General features: G+C 59.5%; 1 protein-coding gene across 1 annotated transcript in view; it reads left to right on the top strand.

The window, feature by feature from the left end:
- Positions 1 to 20,061, top strand: part of PDE2A (phosphodiesterase 2A) — a 42,003-nt gene that overhangs the window by 18,881 nt on the left and 3,061 nt on the right. Inside the window, exons 2-30 of the mRNA XM_059493526.1 lie at positions 59 to 110; positions 11,060 to 11,149; positions 11,655 to 11,743; positions 12,179 to 12,288; positions 12,785 to 12,840; positions 12,916 to 12,975; positions 13,074 to 13,233; positions 13,320 to 13,372; positions 13,863 to 13,937; positions 14,045 to 14,086; positions 14,172 to 14,240; positions 14,354 to 14,484; positions 14,613 to 14,724; positions 14,811 to 14,850; positions 15,288 to 15,351; positions 15,442 to 15,520; positions 15,604 to 15,781; positions 16,766 to 16,878; positions 17,120 to 17,197; positions 17,397 to 17,519; positions 17,723 to 17,793; positions 18,142 to 18,264; positions 18,367 to 18,454; positions 18,564 to 18,611; positions 18,719 to 18,793; positions 18,950 to 19,049; positions 19,268 to 19,380; positions 19,639 to 19,677; positions 19,820 to 19,926. Of these exons, the coding sequence (XP_059349509.1) occupies positions 59 to 110; positions 11,060 to 11,149; positions 11,655 to 11,743; positions 12,179 to 12,288; positions 12,785 to 12,840; positions 12,916 to 12,975; positions 13,074 to 13,233; positions 13,320 to 13,372; positions 13,863 to 13,937; positions 14,045 to 14,086; positions 14,172 to 14,240; positions 14,354 to 14,484; positions 14,613 to 14,724; positions 14,811 to 14,850; positions 15,288 to 15,351; positions 15,442 to 15,520; positions 15,604 to 15,781; positions 16,766 to 16,878; positions 17,120 to 17,197; positions 17,397 to 17,519; positions 17,723 to 17,793; positions 18,142 to 18,264; positions 18,367 to 18,454; positions 18,564 to 18,611; positions 18,719 to 18,793; positions 18,950 to 19,049; positions 19,268 to 19,380; positions 19,639 to 19,677; positions 19,820 to 19,926 (2,538 nt within the window). The remainder of the gene's footprint in view (positions 1 to 58; positions 111 to 11,059; positions 11,150 to 11,654; positions 11,744 to 12,178; positions 12,289 to 12,784; positions 12,841 to 12,915; positions 12,976 to 13,073; positions 13,234 to 13,319; positions 13,373 to 13,862; positions 13,938 to 14,044; positions 14,087 to 14,171; positions 14,241 to 14,353; positions 14,485 to 14,612; positions 14,725 to 14,810; positions 14,851 to 15,287; positions 15,352 to 15,441; positions 15,521 to 15,603; positions 15,782 to 16,765; positions 16,879 to 17,119; positions 17,198 to 17,396; positions 17,520 to 17,722; positions 17,794 to 18,141; positions 18,265 to 18,366; positions 18,455 to 18,563; positions 18,612 to 18,718; positions 18,794 to 18,949; positions 19,050 to 19,267; positions 19,381 to 19,638; positions 19,678 to 19,819; positions 19,927 to 20,061) is intronic.

Raw genomic sequence — 20,061 nt, 5'->3', positions numbered from 1 at the left:
GCCGGGATGGTGCCGGGATGGTGCCGCGGCTCCTCATCGCGCTCCTTCGCTTTTTCAGCCGCGGGTTCCTGCGGGCGGGGGACGCCGCTCCCGGCCCCGAGGCGCTACAGGTAGGGACGTCGGGACCTGCACCCCGAGGGCTCCCCCGCACCTCCCTCCCTCTCGGGACCCTCCTCTTCTCAACCGGGATTTCCATCCCCAGCCGCATCCCCTCCCATTCGGGACCCCAATCCCAACTATCACCCGTTCCACCTGGGACCCTCAACCCACCCCCCCATTCCCCCGCCCCATCCCACCCGGGCACTCAGACTCCCCTCTGTTCCTACCCGGGACCCCCACCCACGTCCCCCGACACCTGGGACACCCGATTCACCTGCCCGGTTACTGGGGACCCCCACCCCAAGGGACCCCACCTCTCCTCCCAGCCGGGACCCTCAGCCCTCCTCCCCTCCCAAACCACGACACACGATTCACCTCCTCTTCCACCCGGGACCCCATTCCCGCGGCCTCCCTTCCCACTGGGTCCCGGAGGTGGGGGGATCCCCCTGTTCATGCTGTGGGGCGGGGTTGGGAGTCGGGGCTCCCGATTCGCCGTGCTCGGACCCCCCATCCCTTCCCAAGGGCGGAGAGGGCTTTCTGCACCCGCTTGTCTCTCCCTTTTCGGTGGGGGGCTCTGAACCCCACGGGGAGAGCTTGACAGGGAAACTGAGGCACACATGGGGCTCCCGAGACGGGGGTGACGGTGCCGTTTGTGCCGTCGTCCCTTCCCCCCCGCCCCGACCGCGTCCGAGGTTCGAGGACACGCAGGGAGGAGGCAGCGGGCTGGGGGGTGCGGATCCCGGCGGGATCCCGGGAGGAAATGGGCTGGACTGGCAGGGAGGGGGGCGGCTCGGTCCCGGGGGGACCCTCACGCCCTCCGGCAGCCGCGCCAGGAGCCGGGCCGCGCCATGGGGACTCTCCAGGACACTGTGAGCGACCCTGGGGAAAGGGATACCCTGGGAGTCCCGGGGGAGCTGTGCCCTCGGGCTGGGGGTCCATCCTGCCCTGGGGCTTTGGGGTGCGGTGTGCTTGGGAGTGCCTGGGGGTTTCGGTTTCCTGGGGGGTTGGAGTTCCCCCTTCCCTGTGTCCCCTCGCCCCTCTGGCCATGAGAGCCTCAAGAGCTCGGCTGCGAATTCCATCCTACTGCCAGACCTCGGGGTGGGTGTGCTGGGAAGGACAGAGCCCCTTCAGCACCCCCAGCAGCACCCAGCCCTGAGCCCTCCACCCTCCTTACACCAGCTGCACATTTTGGAGAGATGGAGGCTGCATCAGTGGGAAAACACTTGGTCCCTCTGCTCCTGCGCCTTCGAGCACACCCACATTTGGGGAGGGGGTGACTTGAGAGGGTTTCTTCCTCTCTGTTCGCCTGGATGGATCCCTGCCCTGTGTGCTGATGGTTTTGGGTGTGAGAGCCGTGGCCTCGGTCCCCCCGGGGGTACAGCTGCTTGGGGGGCTCCAGGGGGCTGCAGGTCCGAGACAGGAGCGAGGACCTGGAAATTGAAGCTGGGAAGCGAAGGGAAGGAAATTGCCGAAAGCTGCTGACGGAGAGAAAGAAGCTGAGCAGGGCCAGTGTGCCCCGGGCGGGGGGAAATGAGCCCCCCTACTCCTCCGGATGGGAAGGTGGCGGCTTGGGGACATCTGAAGTGTCGCTGAGCACGGCGGTGGGGTGTGACCCTGCTTACCGCCCAGCGCAGGGACACGGGGGTCCCCGTGATCCCTGTGGGTCCCAGCTCTCCAGAACCCACCCGGGCCGGACCCAGGAGGGTGCTGGCAGCTGGGCAGGCTCTGAACGCCGGGCACAGCCCCCCAAGGGGATCTGGGGATGGGGGGGTCAGGGAGCCACAACTGCCAGCCTGGGGGGGACAAAATGCACCCATATGGGGGGTTGGGCAGGCTGGTTTTAACCCAGTGCTGGCGTGGCAAGGAGGAGGACGAGGAGCAGTGGGTCACACGGTGGGGCAGAGATGCAGCCCCAGCCCCAGTGTATGGCAATGGGGTGTGACCCAGGGTGTATGACGAGTGAGTGGGGATGGATCCTGCCCCTTCTCCAGCACATCCCACACAGCTCATCCCCCACAAAATACCACAGCACCCCTGTCCCCATTGGTGTCCTAGGTGCTGACTGCATCTGGAACTCCCATCCCTGACTGAGCCTGGGGGCGCATATAGGGGGTATATAGGGCTTGGGGCATTATTCCCCTCCAACACCCTGCAGTGGGGTGAGGCTGAGAATGTCTGTTCCTGCTCTCCCTCCCTGCCACGAGCTGCAATGCAATTACTGGCAGACTGGATCATGAATCAAACGGTAATTGATACATGTTCACAGCCTGGAGAAGCAGGAGGGGCTGTGGGGGACAGTCAGGCACCTTTACTGACCTGCCAGGGACTTGGGGGGTTCAGCCAGCACATGGGGCTCCTCCTGCCTCAGTTTCCCCCCGCATGGGGCCTGCCACGTTCAGTGGGCCCAGGGCCTGCTGAGGCCAGTGAGGGGACATGCGTACGCGGGCGTTTGTCCTTGCGTTTCCTCTGGCAGACACAAACACATCAGCAGGGCAATAAAGGGGAGGAAAGGGCCGTGGCGGCTTCTTTCCATGACATGCAGCAGGGCTGGCTTCCTCCCACGCTCAGCAGGGTCAGGGGCAGAGCTGGATCCCCAAACTGGCATGGCTGGGGGCAGCACGGTGTTTCCCAGCTAGGTCTGGGATCCCCACAGATCAGGGATCAAGGAGTGATTGAGGCTTGCAGCGTGGAGTCAGCCTGTGCTAGCACTGCAGTGCTCTGCTGCTGGTTTTTGAGGGGCAGTGGGGTTTGCTATATGGGTTCCAGTGCTCTCATGCCTCGTGACATCACCTGGGAAGGGAGGTCTGGAGTGGGAGTGCCCTGCTGGACCCCAGGCAGGGGAGCTGGGATGGGGATGTTCCTGCTGCACCCCAAGCAGAAGGAGTTGGAGGGGATTAGTTCTGCTGCATCCTGGGCAGTGAGAGCTGGGACAGGATGCTCCTGTTGCAGGATGACATGATGGCATCTTCCCCCTGAATGGGATAAGCCCCGTGGGTGACCTTGGCTTTTTGGAGTCGAGCTGTGACATTTGGCAGGGAGGTGGTGGGCTGGGATCCCCTGCAAGCTTGGCTCTGGAGGGTGGTCCTCTGGGAGCTGAGTCCATGGATTTGGGGACTGGCCTGGGACCTTTGCAGCTGAATCCTGTTGCATACTTACCCTGAGCACTCCACATGGAAGTGGGGGAGAGGATGGTGGGGACCTGCCTGAGAGAGCCATGGGGTGGAAAATGGCAGGGAGCAGAGCTAGCTCCCGAGTCTCCCTCCTCTTGGGGCAGGAGAGATCACTGCTCCTGGCTGGCTCCAGCAGATGGAGGGTGTCTGGCACCTTTGGATGCCCTGGCCCCAGCTTTGGAACTCCCCACACATAAGGGGGAGCTGGAGGCCAGACCCCTGGCTGGGTGCTGACCCATTAAACACCAGCACTGTGACCCTTTCTGCCATGTAATGGGCTTTGCTCTTCTCCTTGCCGTGCCTCAATTTCCCCATCCGAGCAGTGAGACCACCCCAATTCCTAGACTCCTTCATGGCAATTAAGAGCTGCATCCCGCCATCAGACCCTCCCAGGCATGGAAAATAAGAGCAGTCCCTGTACAGACAGAGTGGAATCCCCTGGGGGGGCAGCTCTGGCAGCCCCCAGCCCCCCACACCCTGCTCCGGAGCACTGCCCAAATCGAATTCCTCTCCAGCTGCAGATGGCCAGGAATTCAATTTTCCCAGATCCCATCAGAGTCTGATAAATGAGGTCCCTAATCACTGTGCAGATCCCATTAGCACCAGCCATGCCAGGAGGGGCTGCACGGATGGATGTGGGAATGCTGCATCCCCCTTCCCACCCCACTGATTCCTATCCCCCCAAGGGACTTACATGTCCCCTGAGCCCTCTCTGGCTGCATCCCCTGAGCTTTGCCATGATGGTCCCAAGCAGAGCCAGGCACGGAGAGCCCTGCAAGGCTAATCCATCAGAAAACATCTAGGAAAGTCCTGGAAACCCAGCCAGCGTGGATGGGAAGGGGACTGTGTGCCAGGGAAGTTTTCCCAGCCATGCCATGTCCCAGGAATGCCCATCATGCCACCTCTCTCCCAGCACTGCCACCACCCCAAGCTTGGTGCCAGGATGTCTCTGTCCTTTGGGGTGCAGGCACCTGCATAGCAGGGATTCCCCAAACCATGGAGCAGCTTTCCTGCAGCTGTTGCAGGAGGGTCCATATGTCCCTCCCTGACATGAGTTAGGGACAAGTGACACCGGGCTGAGGGGGGTCCCTTTCCCTCTCTCTGACTGGCTTAGACACAAGTGACAGTGAGACCCCCAGCCCTCACCACTTCTTTCTGAGAATAGTGAGCTAATTAGTGACAAACTAGTGACAGATCATTAGGCTGGTGGCTGAGCCTGCTGTTCCAAGAAGGCCACGATGTTCTGGGGACGGAAATCCTTGAGGAGTGTGGCTGCTGTCCCGATTTGTCCCGCCCGACAAAGGGACATCAACAGGAAGCAACCTTGACTCCAGCCCAGTTCTCTTGGCCCCGGGAGGCCAGGCCAGGATGTGGGGGGACAGGCTAGCAGCACCCCAAGGGCTTGTGAGCTGCCAGAGGTTAGGAAATTTGCTTGGTTCAGCAAACCTCCCACTCAGAATGTATGGGATCCTCAGGGAATGGCATCTGTCTGGTTCCAGGCTGCAGAAACTCCATGTGCAAATGGTCTGTGCAAATGTCCTGTGCAGTGTGAGCATGCCAGGCTCCAGCCAGGCTGATGTATGGGTGAGGAGGAGAAGGATGGGGTAAGGGATGCACTGAGCTCCAGGGAGACACTGGGCTCAGCACGGCTCATTCCACCTCTAGTGGAACCAAACTCTAGTGCCATTCTAAGCAGACCCTTTGCAGGTAGGGAAACTGAGGTAGGAAACTCCACAGAAAGGGAAACTGAGGTAGGCACAGGCATGCAGGGCTACTTGTGTGATTTTTTGGGATGATTCCACAGATTTGTCTCCTCCAGCCCTTGGAAGCCTTAGCCTGGATGACTGGGTGCCAGGGTAGCTCCATGGCAGGGTCCTGCACCTCAGCCCTTGCTTCCCATCCATACATTGCAGCAGGACCCGAGGCAAATGACCATGAGGAGACAAGAGATATCCCAGAAGTGTTTCCTTCCTGTTTGCCCTCATTATCCCCCTGGAAAAGATGAGGTAATTAAGGAGCTACCGTGTTGCAGGTTGTTGCTGCCTGATTAGATTAAAGCAATGTAATTTGGGACTAAGAGCGGTGCTGGGAGGAAATGGATGGATGGCTTCCCAACTGGAGTTGGGCAGAGCTGCCAGCTCTACCTTCCATCCATCCCTCCATCCGCTGCTGCCCTGCACCTTGCTCCAGGGACACTGCTGGAGGGTTATCAGGGGTGCTGCTTTGGGGCACTGGGGATGCCGCTGTTTTCTCACCCCTACAGAGAGATTTTCCTGGGGAATTGTGACTGTGGGGCAGAGGGAAGAAGCCTGGAGCAGTGTGGGGGGTGACAGAGGCAGGGTGACAGGGTGTCAGCAGTGTAAGAGCCTGTTGCAAAGCTGAAGGGTGTCAGGGATGCTCCTGGGGGGATGGGAACAGGGATGCTGCCTCCATTTCCCCAGCTCTGTGGGGAGGATTCCCTGGGAAATTGTGGCTTTGGGCCCGGGGGAAGGAGCGGTGTGGGGAACAGGGCCAGGGCGACAGGGTTTGAGCAGTGTAACATCCCATAAGTGGGATGGCAGAGCTGAAGAGTATCAGGGATGCTCCTGGGGGGGTGGGAACAGGGATGCTGCCCAGCTCTGTGGGGAGGATTCCCTTAGAAATCGTGGCTTTGGGCCTGGGGGAAGGAGCGGGGTGGGGAGCAGGGAAAGGGTGACAGGGTTTGAGCAGTGTCACCTGCCCACAGCACAGCTGGTGACCTGCCCACAGCACAGCTGGTGACCTGCTGCCTTCAGGAGCTGCTTCCCTGCTCCTTAGCTGAGTTTCCCCATCCATGCCCGGTGTCGGAGCTGTGTTCTCCTGCCTGGCCCTGCTGTTGTCAGCCCGGCGTTGCCACAGAGCCGGGCTATATTTAACCACCACGGCCAGAGCAGCCAGGGGAGAGCAGCCCCCCAGGGCTGGAGGGAGCTGGGGTGGCTCAGCATTGCTGGAGGTGGGAGAGGAGGATGAATCATGGCTCAGGGATATTTTGGGATATTTTTAATGCCGCCAGATTGCTCGGCAAATGCTTGGGCAGGGCGGCGCGGGCGCGGGCTGGGTGTTTGCTGGCAGCTGTGGCTCAGCTTGGAGGCCCAGGGGGATCAGCTGCTCCCCGTGGTGCTGTCACTCTGCAGCCGTGCACTGGAGAGGTGACAAAGGCAGGGACATCTGTCCCCGTGCACTTGGAAACAACTCGGGGTGTGATGGGTGGGGGCAAAAGGGGGTCCTGGAGCAGCATCTTCCTCCTTGAAGGGGAGGCAGGAGGGGAAAATGGTTCCCCATCACTTTCCCTGGAAAGGGGAAAGGGCTGGGAAAAGGCAGAGAGAGGGTGGGTGTGTCTGCCTGCAGGGCTGTGGTGGATAGGGAGCCCTTGGACAGGGACAGGTACCCAGGCACCCTGTGGGTGGGACACAAGGAGTGGTGAGGGGCTCTGCAGGTGGAGGCAGGCTGCCTCCCAGGAATCCAAACGTGATTTTGCTTTTCACCTGTCAAATATAACAAGATCCAGAGGCTGGTGGCTAAAAATGCACCCTATCTGAAGAGACCTCAGTGGGAGGGAGCCCTGAGCCCCCAGCACTGGCTCTCAGCCTTGCAATGAGGTGACCACATGGTCACCCTCCTCATCTAGGGCTCTGCTTGGGAGGGAATTCCCTGGGGAGCAGCTCCTGTGTCCTTGAAGTCTGCAAACCCTCTGTGAGAGACATTGGGGCTGGTGAGACAGACAGCAGAGGGGTCCTTTGCTGTGCCCCAGACCCCTCCTCGCTGTGTTCTGCACTCCCAAGGATCCCAATCCATTTGCAACCTGAACCTGTAAGTCTAGTGAGAAGCATCTGCATGGGATGTAGGCACTGGGATGTGCTGCCCACTCAGCATCTTGGAAGCTCTAATTTGATTTGGGGCCCACAACTGGGGATGAAGTTGTCCAGACAGAGCAATGTCCAGCTCCATCCCAAAGGTCATTGCTCAGGCAGGGGCTAATAGACTAATCCACTGCCAAAATTAATTGGGCTCATTTTCCCCGTGCTCACAGATGGATAAGGTCCCATTGGAGGGCAGGAGCCGAGTGAGCTCTGAGGGCTCACTGTGCCATGGATGCCTCAAGCTCCAGCGGTCACCTCTGGCAGATCATTTACTTGGAATCTTTACAGCAAAGCTGGGCTGGAAGCTCGGCAGGGAGATGATTCATTTCCTCAAGGTTCTTTGGGGAGGGTTGTGGCAGGAGTCTGCCACTGAAGCCTGGGCTGCTGCCAGCATTCCCTGCAGAATCAGCACCCATGGATGATGGCAGCGATGGCAGGATCCATCTGGGGCCTCCCTAGCCCAGCACTCCCTTGCCAGGCAGGCTGGGGGTGCTGCAGCCCTGCTCAGCACTCCTCTGGGAGCAGGATGCTCCCAGGCACCTGGAATTGCTGCCTGGCTCTCTGTGCCTGTTTTCCCATGGTGAAAGAGGAATCCAGTGGGTGGCAGGTCCCTGTTCTGAGCTCTGTTTCATGCAAACTCCACTCACCGAGTGTATGCTCAGGTGTGTACCCCCTCAGAGAGAGACCCCAAGACCCAGGTACCCTCAGGAGGGCTGAACATCCCAGTGGGTGCCTCACTGCACAGATCCAGCCTCTGCCTGCTGCCAGGGGGTTCCTCCTCACCCTTGGGGTGCCTCCATTCATCTCCCAGGAGCAAGGCCGGGAGAAGGCATGCGAGCTCAGAGACCTGAGATCCTGTGGTGTCAGTGTCCTCCTCCTCCAGGCCCCCACCCTGCACATGGCAGGTGTGCAATGAACCTTTCTGGAGAGGAAGCTGGCCAGGATGGGATTTCTCTATTTCATAAATATCCAGAGAAGCTGGGGGTGCCAGGGAGGACAAACCAAGCTTCCACAACTGGTGGGGGTGGGGAGGGGGTCAGGGGACAGACGTTGCTGATCCTCATGTTTTCACTGCTGGTGAATTCCCTCTGATTAAAAAAAAAAAAAAAAAAAAAAAAAGCTGTTTTTAAATCCCAGCAGGATCTATGGAAGCCTGGGATGGCAGCTTGGGAGCCTGTGCTGAGGGGGACAGGATGCATGGGGACAGGATGCTTCTGCAGCTATCCAAAGGGAAAAGAGGGGCAAAAACAGCAGGGGAGAAAAAGGGCCATTTTCCATGAGGGAGAGAGCAGGAGTTGGCTTGTGGCAGGATTTGGCTTTGCCAGAGTGGGGGTGTCCATGTTGGAGCAGAGACAAATCCTTACTCCAAGGAGATGAATGGTGTCATTAATCTTCCACTGGCCCCAGTGGGAATACTGAGGCAGATGTGGCTCTGGTGCTGCACCCACCATGGGATGCTGGCCAAGGAGAGCTGGCAAAATTCCTGCCAGCATTGAGATCCCCGTGGGTCACCCTGTCAGCTCAGGGAGTCTGGCAGGGTGACATCAGTATCCTTGTCCTCTTGGGCCAGAGATAAGGTGACAGCAGTCCCTGGGTAGGGGCTTCACAGGGCCATGAGTGTGCACCATGGGGACAGGACAGGGACAGGGTGCTGTTCCTCAGCTCCTGGGGCTGACAGTGATACCATGCTATGCTGTGTCCCCTTCCCATACCCTGTCCTTGGATCTGTTCCCAAAGCCCTCTCTCCATGCCCATTTCCAGACAGCATTTCCCTCCAGAGCTGCTGGGTGTGCAGCACCTGGGATGAGGGTGTTGACTCTGCTTCAGCAGCCAGGAATTGCAATCCCTCTAGGCTTTCTCCTGTTTTAGTGATGTTAATTAACCCCCTGTGCCCACTTGGGAAGTGTTACCATAGCTCTGCCCTCCATGGAAGCTGGGATGCAGAGCAGGTGCTGGGAGCTCCTCCTGGGAGAGCTCTGGTCCCCACTGGGTGCAGGTACAGGACTGTGTGCATCCTAGTGACATTCCTGGTGACAGGCATGGGCTGGCTGATGGTTTCATCTCTCCACTGGGGCTGGGGGGTGTGTGCCAATGCAGCCTCATCCAAAGACCCTGACACTTGTGCAGTAGTGCTGGATCTGAAGGAGTCCCCACCCAAACTGGAGTAGTGCCTGGATGGTGTGGATTGCTGGGAATAGGACACAGGGGGCTCCTCAGCAAAGGGAAAGGCTGTTTATGGCAGTAACTGGGATGTGGCTGTGGTAGTGGCTCTGGCTGTGCTGGCTCTGGGCCCAGGCTCTGTCCTAGCAGAGCCTCCAGAGTGGGTCTGCAGCATCCTCCGGGCTGGGGGACAGGGGGTGAGGGTGTTGGGGGAAACCTCTGCTCTGGACTGGAGGATGTGGACTGGGAGTGGCATGAGTGGGACAAATGGAATTAGTGGGATGAGCAAGTGGGATATGCAGGATGAGTGGGGCAAGTGGAAGGGGTGGGATGAGCCATTGAATGGGATGAGCCACTGAGTGGGATGAGTGGGTTGAGCTGGATGAAAGGAACAAGCCATTGAGTGGGATGAGTGGGATGGGCAGGACAAGTGGGACAAGCAGTTGAGTGGGATGAGCCATCAAATGGGATGAGTTGGATGAACTGGATCAATATAGTGAATAGGTTGGGATGAGTGGGAGAAGCAGTTTAGCAGGATGAGTGGGATAAGTGGAATGAGTGTGATGTCCTTCCTAGCCCACTTCACTCTCTCTACCTTCTTGCAAGGCTGCAAACCCTCCTGCCAGCATCTGCTGCTGTCTCTTTGTCTTGGGAATATCTTCTTTTAGCTCCTGCAGCTTTTCCCTCACTGTTTCCGGGATGGACCTGTATTCCCAGCCCTAATAAAGCCACCACCCATGTCCAGCTGCCACCTGTCCATCCCCACACCAGGAATGCCACTGGCATTTGATGCCCCAAGCAGACCTACAGGACCCACTCAGGCTCTAACCCATCTTCCCCTGCCCCAGGGGGCCACTGTGGAGGATCTGGTGGGACAGAGGGACAGCAGGACAGCCACCTGGCTGAGGCCTGGCTGTATTCTACAGTGCATGTGTCTCCAGTGTGAGTAAGTGACTGGAGATGCGGCCCTGTTGGAATAACATCCAGTGCCCATGTCTTCAGCTGGAAGCAGCCTCACCGCCAGCCACGCTCCCAGTGCCACATGGATGTGGCCCCGTGGCCAAGAATGTTCCCAGGGTGGGTGGGTGGCATGGCCCTGCACAGGGCTGCTGTCCTGGATGGGGTCATGGGGGGCATGACAGTCCCCAGGTCTGGTTATCGGGAACGGAGCCTGGAGCCACCTGGCAAGGCTGGAACCAGAGGAAGAGCAAATCCCAACGCCATTATCCAGAGTCTGATTCCAAGCATCTACTGTTTCCATCATAACATCATCCTTATCCCAGTCTCCCAGACAAGGCTGGAAGCAGGAGCAGAGCTGGGGGGGTCACACCACAGAGCCCCCTGTGCCCCCCAGCTTTTCCATGTGCCCCCCAGCTTTTCCATGTGTCCATCCTAACACTTCTGCCCTCCACGGGGTTGTAATCCCCAGATGAGCTTTAATCCATCTCCTTGTCCCATTTCTCTTCTCACTGGTTGCTTTATGGCATGGCTAGCACTGAGGGCAGTGTGTGGCTCAGTGCCAAAGCCTCTTCTCCCTTTTTGGGGACCTCCCACCTCCCCACATAATGGACATTGACCAGCACAGGAGGGTTTGGCTCCAAAAAAGGCACCAGGCAGACTGGAGGCCACTGCAAGGGGTCTGGGAGCAGAAGGACCTGTGACATGGCGGGGGTCAGAGAGGGTGGGTGCTGCAGTGCCCTTCTCCATGGAATCAACCCCCAGCGAGCCCCTGCTCTGCTCTTGTCCCTGCAGGATGCTCTGCTGAGCCTGGGGGCTGCGCTTGATGCCGCTGCCCTGCGCGATGCCCTCCGCCATGCCCTTGTCACCCTGCTGCCCGCCGTGGTAGGTGGGAGATGCATCTGCATCCCTGGGGGCTGGGAGGGATGTGGAGCAGAGCATCCTCCTCGGGTGGGTGAGGATTATGGGTGTGCTGAGACTCCCTGGATTGGGGGAAGCCCTGGAGGGAGCAGAGAGTGGATTATCTGCTGGTTGATGCTGGGGTTCAGCCTGGGGTGGTGCTGGTGGTGGCCCTGGTGCTCATGGTGGCCCCAGGGTGCTGGTGGTGACCCTGGGGGTGCTGGTGGCCCTGATCTGGTGACCCTGATGCTGGTGGTGGCTGGGCATTGTGCCAGTCAGTGCCATGCCATGGGCCCCCCCAGCCATGGGTGGATGTGAATGGGGCGCATGTGCACAGTTGCCTGTGCACACCTGAGCAGGGCTCAGTGCGTGGGCAGGGCTGGGTTTGTGCATGTGTGCATGTGCCACTGCGGGTGTGCACACGTGTTTGTGCACACCGGTGGCTGTGCTCACGTGTTTGCACACACGTGTGGCTGCCCCTGTACCCCAGGAGCACGTCTACATCTACCTGCTGGATGGGGACACGCGGCTGCTCTGCGATGACCCCCCCCACGAGCTGCCGCCCAACGGGAAGCTCAGGTGAGCTCGGTCCCCTGCCCAGCCCTGGACATGGATGGGCACATGGGGGGGCCCTGCTGGAGTGCATGAACAGGCATGGTGTGTATGGAAGGCAGGAGGGTTTCCATCCCTGTCCTCATCTCCATCTCCATTCCATCTCCATGCTTGTGGCCATCTGCTGTCTCTTCCCATCCTCTTCTTCATCCTGGATGTGCACACGTGCACGGGGGTTATGTGTATGTGCAGGGACACAGATGTTGGCACAGGGGCTGTGTGTGTGCAGGAGCACACACATTTGTGTCCAGGGGCTGTGCATGCCTGCAGGAACACACATATGCATGTGTGTTGCACAGTCCTTGAACCTGTCCCTATCCCGTGGGTGTCTCTGCCCAGGGATTGCCCCTTCCTGGGGGTTCACCTTCCCAGGGGGTGCTCAAAGTATCCCTGTCCCCACAGAGATGCTGTGCAGAAGCAGAAGCGGCTGGAATGTGGGGGGCTGCTCCCTGCCGAGCTCCCTGGCCGGCACCTGGGACCCCTGGCAGCGCCCCTGGCCGCTGGCACACAAGGTGGGAGCTGTGGGAAGGGTGCTCTTGGTGCACCACCCATGTATGGGGGTGTGGGTGTAGGGCTGGGTGGTGGGACAGGGAGGGAGATTGAGATGTGAGTGGATAGAGGGAGGGAGGGAGGGAGGGAGGGAGGGAGGGAGGGAGGGAGGGAGGGATGGATGGATGGTCGGTCCATGGGTGGTCAGAGGCAGTGGCTGAGACAGCTGTGTGTGGGTGAGTGATGGGTGCATAGACAGGTAGGTAGAAACAGGATGGAGGCATGAGGGACAGGTGGGCACTGGGACTGAGAGGTGTTCTCAGGGACAAGGAAGCAGAGAGGTGGGCACATGGATAATGGATGGGTGGGAAGATGGAGAGATGGCTGGCTGACTGCCTGGCTGGCTGGCTGGGTCATGACACATCAGGATGTAATGGGGTCATGCACCCCAAGAGCTGAGTTCCACAGCTCCAGGCTGGCCCTGGGGCCCAGCTGGGACCAACCCTCTCTTGCTTGCAGTGCTCATCATCCCGCTGGTGGACAAGAACAGTGGGGCTGTGGTTTGTGTCATCCTGGTGAGTGCAGGAACATGGGCAGGGCTCTGGGGACAGGGCCTGGCCATGAGGGTCCTGACCCCACTCCTGCTCCAGGTGCACTGTGGCCAGCTGAGTGACTCAGATGAGCAGAACCTGCGTGCGCTAGAGAGACACGTGAGTGACTCCTTCTCAACTGTGGACCCGCCACCTGGGAACCTGCCAGCCTTTCCCCCAGCCCTGCTGCTCCTTGTCCCCTCTGCCCAACCTTGCAGGCCCTGGTGGCGGTCCGGCGCCTGCAAGCCCTGCAGAAGCTGCAGCCCTGGCCCCAGGTCAGCCTCTCCACCAGCTCCTCCCAGACCTCTCTGGCCAAGGCTGAGAAGGCACCTGACAGCAGCTACAGTGACCTGGACTGCAAGATCCTGCAGCTCTGTGGTACCTGGGGGACACTGGGCAGGGAGGGGTGTGTGGGCAGGGTGAAGCCATGCTCAGCCCCTCACAGCACTGTGACCCTCACGCAGGTGAGCTGTATGACCTGGATGCCGCCTCGCTGCAGCTCAAGGTCATCAACTACGTGAGTAGCTGCTCCACCAGCCCCCTGTCCCCATCTGCCCCCAGCCCCAGGACACACCAGGGAGCCCTGTTTTATTTCAAAACAAGAAAATTCCCCAAAGCCAAGAAAAGCCTCAAGCATCACCCGTGGAGTCATCAGTAGTGACCAGAGCGAGCAGCCTTGTAACAACCATCAATAGTCTCCAGAGTTAACAGTGCCACTGTCACGCTAAAAGCTCCTTGAGAGAACATCCAGGTTCCTCTCCTGCTTCTATCATTCTGTACCTCAGTATGACCCTCAGTAGTGTCCAGAGTGAGCAGCCTTCCCCTTGCCATCAGCAGCCTCCAGAGTGAACCTGCTGTGTCATGGGGAGGAGGTTCTGGGGAGGGGCACCCAGTTCTCTGTGCCATGCGTGGGTGCCTTGGGCACAGAGGGGCACAGGAGGGGCTGGATTCTGCCTGGGGGGTGCTCGGGGCAGGCTGGGGTGCTGACTCTCCCCTTAACTCCCCAGCTGAAGCAGGAGACCCAGTCTCTGTGCTGCTGCCTCCTGCTCGTCTCTGAGGACAACCACCAGCTCTTCTGCCAGGTAGGTGCCACTGGGCCAGCCCCCCAAGCCTGACCCCCACAGAGGACTACAGGACACCCCCTGGCATGGTGTCTTCCTTATGGGCACCCCCTCCTCATTTTTTCCAGGTGGTGGGGGACCGTGTCCTGGATGAGGAGATCAGCTTTTCAGTGAGCAAGGGGAGGTGGTGAGGGGTTGGGAGGTCAGAGGGTGGGCAGTGGGTGCTATGTGCTAACATGTTCCCTTTCCCCACAGCTCACCTTTGGGCGCCTGGGGCAGGTGGTGGAGGACAAGAAGCCCATCACGCTGAAGGACATCAGTGAGGTGGGTACCAGCTCTGTGCCTTCCACACCTGGGGCACAGGTGTCACCCCAGTGTCCTATGGGGCTTCCTGGAGTGGGCCAGGGGTTCCAGCCCCATCTTCCCTCTCCCTGCAGGAGGAGCACAAGCAGCTGAGCAGCATGCTGGGCTGTGAGGTCACCTCCATGCTCTGTGTCCCTGTCATTAGCCGGGCCACCTCCCAGGTGGTGGCACTGGCCTGCGCCTTCAACAAACTCAGTGGGGAGAGGTGAGCAGCGTTTTGGCTGGGACTCTCTGTGGGGCTGCACCCCCTCACTTTTGGGATGCTGGAGCATTGTCCCCATGGAGAAGGGGGGGGACCAATGGGGACAGACGACTGAGGTGTGCCCCCACCAGCTTCACAGACACGGACGAGCACAAGATCCAGCACTGCTTCTGCTACACCTCCACGGTGCTCACGAGCACCCTGGCCTTCCAGAAGGAGCAAAAGCTCAAGTGTGAGTGCCAGGTGAGCATGTGCAGGGCAGTGCCATGTGCGTGTGTGCGTGCCCCATCTTGCACTGGTCACTAATGGCATTCTCTCTGTCCCCTCAGGCCCTGCTGCAGGTGGCCAAGAACCTCTTCACCCACCTGGGTAGGTGCACCGGAGAGCACCCATGGTGAGGGTGCTGGAATGGGGAACGGATGATCACTTCCCAGCCCTGGAAGGTGGTAGCAATGGGGTCTCTGTCCCCAGCCAGGGAAAACCTTGTCCCCTTGTTGGGGAATGGTAACAGAAGAGTGTGAGCTGGCACAGAACTTGGCACGCACTGATGCTGCATGGCTGCATGCATGCATATAGCATGACCACAGAGCTCCTAGAAACACATGTACACATGTGCAGCTGCACTGCTGCACACATGTGCTGCTCATACAGGCACATTCCCCACACTGCCCCTGTCCCTCTGTGCCCCCCAGACTTCCTGCTGGGACCCTGAACTAAACCCTCCCCCTGCTTTCACTGCATGAGTGGGGAAGAGGGGGCAGCGCTGCCTGGCTGGGGTCCCTGACCCTTCACTGCTACCCCTGCAGATGATGTCTCTGTCCTGCTGCAGGAGATCATTACGGAGGCCCGGAACCTCAGCAATGCTGAGATGTGAGTGGTGGTGGTGGGGCACGTGGGTGAGGGGACACAGGGGACACCGAGCTCCCCAGTGGGTGAGAATGGCAGTGGGGTGTCTTGCAGATGCTCTGTGTTCCTGCTGGACCGGCTCAGTCACGAGCTGGTGGCCAAGGTGTTCGATGGTGGAGTGGTGGATGACGAGGTGAGCACAGCCTGGAGCTTGGGGGCCTGGGGTTGTGTCCCTCCCCACAGGCCTTTCTGGTGATCCCCTTCCCCTGCCCACAGAGCTACGAGATCCGCATCCCAGCAGACCAGGGCATCGCTGGGCACGTGGCCACCACTGGCAAGATCCTGAACATCAAGGATGCCTACTCACACCCGCTCTTCTACCGCGGCGTGGATGACAGCACTGGCTTCCGCACCCGCAACATCCTCTGCTTCCCCATCAAGAATGAGAGCCAGGGTGAGCCAGGGATGGGGGCACACTGGGAACAGAGGGGTCTGGCCCAGCAGGCATCTTGGCACATGGTGGTTTGGTCACCCATCATGTGGACATGACACTGTCCCCAGCATGCAGCACAGCCACAGCATCATCCCCAGCCTGTGGGCATGAATCCTGTTCAAGCACAGGGGCACAATCCTGGCTCAGCTCTGTCCCCAGCATGTGAACCCCCTTCGTCCCTAGCATGTGAACACCTTTCTGTCCCCAGCCCATGGGCTCCATTCTGCCCCCAGCCCGTACACAGAGCACTGCCCCAGCACATGGGCATGACCCTGTCCCAATCCCATGGTCACAGTCCTGCCCCCAGCATCAGGGCAGCATTCTGTCCCATGAATGTGGGCATGGTCCTGTCCTGACCCTTGGGCTCAGTGCTGTCTCCTGGTACAAGGGCACAGTTCCTGGGTGTGGCTGTCCCCCTGCAGACAAACACAGCACTGACCCCAGCACATGGACATGACCTTGTCCTAGTCCGTGGGCTCAGCGTGGTCCCTGGACATGACCCTGTCCCCCTACAGACACTCAGCACTGTCCCCCAGCCCATGGCCATGATTCTGTCCCAGCCCATGGGCACAGCACTGTCCTTGATCACATGGGCATGATCATGTACCCTGCATGTGGGCACGATCCTGTCCACCAACACATGAGCACAGTACTGTCCCTGGGCATGAGCCTGTCCCAGCCCCTGGGCACCGCACTGTCCCCAGAATGTGGATGCCATGCTGTCCCCAGCCCACAGGCACTGCACTGTCCCCAGAATGTGGATGCCATGCTGTCCCCAGAATGTGGATGTCATGCTGTCCCCAGCCCACAGGCACAGCACTGTCCCTGCTAGTTGGGCACAACCCTGCCCTAAGCCCACAGACACGGTGCTGTCCCCAGCATACAGGCATGACCCTGTTCCCAGCACAAGGGCCTGATACCCCTGCTGTTCCCCCTCTGCTCCAGAGGTCATTGGGGTGGCAGAGCTGGTCAACAAGATCAATGGCCCTTGGTTCAGCAAGTTCGATGAGGACCTGGCCACTGCCTTCTCCATCTACTGCGGCATCAGCATCGCCCATGTATGTGCTGGGGGTCCTCCACTTGGAGGGGGTCACACACAGCGTGGGCTCCCAGCTCTGCCAAGCACAGAGCGATGGATGGGGGGATGTGTGTTTGTGGTCCCCATTCCTTGGGGACAAGTGGTGGTGGCCCTGGGATGGGAAGGGAATTCACGGGCACAAAGATGTGCTGTGGTGCCAGGGTGGGTGCTGGAGGTGTCTGCCCACCCCCAGCACTCCCATCCCTGATCCTGCCCCACAGTCCCTGCTGTACAAGAAGGTGAATGAGGCACAGTACCGAAGCCACCTGGCCAACGAGATGATGATGTACCACATGAAGGTGAGGTACCATGAGGACAGGGACAGGGATTGGGACCCCCACTGCCAGCATGGTGCCCCCACCCTTTATCTCAAGGTGGTCACACAGCTGGGTGGTGGTGATACCCCAGGGCTCTCTGCTGTCCCTGTGGTTCATGTGGCCTTTGGGACACCTGGTGACATCTGGCCACAGAGTGGGTGACTGGCTATGGCTCCTGCAGGTGTCTGATGATGAGTACACCAAACTGCTGAGTGAGGGCATCCAGCCTGTGTCCACCATTGACCCCAACTTTGCCAGCTTCACCTACACACCACGCTCACTGCCTGAGGACGACACCTCCATGGTGAGGACCATGGGGACAACTCTCAACTGCCACCATCCCCTGCCTGGCCTCAGCCAGGTCATATATCCCAACCTGGGGTGCTGGGGTGAAGGGTTGTGGTTGCAGCCCTGAGCATCTTCCTGTTGAGCAGGGGCAGGGATGGCTCGTGGGGGACCTTGCTGGGCATTGTCATTCCTTGCCACTCCCTCTATCCCTCCTGCCAGGCCATCCTGAGTATGCTGCAAGACATGAATTTCATCAACACCTACAAGATGGACCGTCAGACGCTCACCAGGTGAGTCCTTATCCCTGTCCACCTTCCCTGTCTCCATCCTCATTTCCATTCCCATCCACCTACCTCATCCCCTCCATCTTCTTCCTTGTCCCCATCCACATCCTCATCCCTGTCCACCTTCTCTGTCCCCTGTCTGTATCCTCATCCCTATCCCTATGCCCATCCCCATGCAGAAAACTGTCTACCTTCCCTGTCCCCATCCCCCTCCCATCACTCTTCCCCAACCCTTCCCCATCCTCATCCCCATCCTGATCCCTATGCCCGTGCCTGTGCCTGCCTGGTGGGCACCTGGTAAGGTGGAGGTCCCTGTGGGGTGAGACCCACCCTGCATGGCTTGCCCCTGTCCAGGTTCTGCCTGATGGTAAAGAAGGGGTACCGTGACCCTCCCTACCACAACTGGATGCACGCCTTCTCCGTCTCCCACTTCTGCTACCTGCTCTACAAGAACCTGGAGCTCGTTAACTACCTGGAGTAAGGCCAGGTGCTATCCCTGCCCCTGTTCTCCAACCCCTGGCCAGGCTGGGTTGCTCCCTGCTCTCCTGCCTGCCTCAGTTTCCCTCCTCCCCTCCCCAGAGACATCGAGATCTTTGCCCTCTTCATCTCCTGCATGTGCCACGACCTGGACCACAGAGGAACAAATAACTCCTTCCAGGTGGCCTCGGTGAGCCGAGCCCAGAGTTGGGATGGGCGAGGCGGGAGGAGAGGTATGGGGAGAACTGTGGGGGTCTTCACCCCCATAGTTCCATCATTCTGGCTGCTCTACCTTGCAGAAATCAGTCCTGGCTGCGCTCTACAGTTCAGAGGGCTCTGTCATGGAGGTGAGATCCCTCACATCTCTCATTGCCCATCTCTCCTGGGTTCTGGCTGCGTGGCAGCATCCTTGCCTGCCCCCTGCCTGCTTTCACCATCCTGCCTTCTCCCACAGAGGCATCACTTTGCCCAAGCCATTGCTATCCTCAACAGCCAAGGCTGCAACATCTTTGACCACTTCTCCAGAAAGGTGAGTCCCCCACCCAAACACCTCTCTCCTGCCACCCCCTGCCCATGCTGAGCCCCTGCATCCTCTCCAGACCTCCTGCTCCCCATCCCTGGATCCCGGGGGGTGTGGGAGCTGGCAGGGGCACAGAGCTGGTCACAGCAGCTGCCTTGCCCTCAGGACTATCAGCGCATGCTGGACTTGATGCGGGACATCATCCTGGCTACTGACCTGGCCCACCACCTCCGCATCTTCAAGGATCTCCAGAAAATGGCAGAAGGTGAAGATCCTCAATGGAGATTGGGATTGGGATTTGAGGGGTGGTAAGAACTCATCCCACCAAAGCTGGGAGGTTCTTATGTCAGGGGTGATAATGGCTGGGACATGACACAGAAGGTTCTGGCTGTCCCTTAAATGCTCACAATGTGGCATGAAGGGGGCTATGGAGCTCTGTCCTGAGCCCTCCATCCCAAGCCCTGCCCCACACTGTGCCCACAGTGGGATATGACTCCAAGAACAAGCAGCACCGCAGCCTGCTGCTCTGCCTGCTCATGACCTCCTGTGACCTGTCTGACCAGACCAAGGGCTGGAAGACCACCAGGAAGATTGCAGTGAGTGCCACACCACCGAGCTAAACCCCTGAATGCCACCTCAGAACCCACCTAGGCCACCTGCATGTCCCCAGGCACACACCTGCCCCTTGTGGAGTGGGTTCCTCCATGCAGGACCCTGGACCATGCAGAACCCAGTTTCTCCAAGCCAGACCATATCCCTGCTTGGTTCAGAGCTGTGGGGAGGGATGTGGAGGGCAGTGGGGATGGGGGATCATCCCAGGCTGCACCCCCTGTGCTGACACCTGTCTCTTGCAGGAGCTGATCTACAAGGAGTTCTTCTCCCAGGGTGACCTGGTAGGTACCAGCTGGCAGGGTTGGGCTTGGCCAATGCTCCTAGACAGCACCAATGGGATGGGGGGGTGGGCAGTGGGCAGAGAGGTCTTGCCTGGGAATGGGGGGAAAGCACTAGCACTGACCCTCCTCACCACCCATGCAGGAGAAAGCCATGGGGAACAGCCCGCTGGAGATGATGGACCGGGAGAAAGCCTACATCCCCGAGCTGCAGATCAGTTTCATGGAGCACATTGCCATGCCCATCTACAAGTGAGCCCCAGTGCTGGAGCTGGGATGGGGAGGACCCCCTGCCACCCCCACCTCCCTCAGGGTGGGATCGGGGGCTGTGTGTGCCAGGTCTGGCAGATGTTGGGGAGCGTTCCAGGCTGTGGGGATGGGGGTTGC

This window comes from Ammospiza nelsoni, chromosome 2 (genome assembly GCF_027579445.1).
Source record: "Ammospiza nelsoni isolate bAmmNel1 chromosome 2, bAmmNel1.pri, whole genome shotgun sequence".
In the NCBI taxonomy this organism is placed as follows: Eukaryota; Metazoa; Chordata; class Aves; order Passeriformes; family Passerellidae; genus Ammospiza; species Ammospiza nelsoni.
This window is presented reverse-complemented; position numbering and strand designations above follow the sequence as displayed.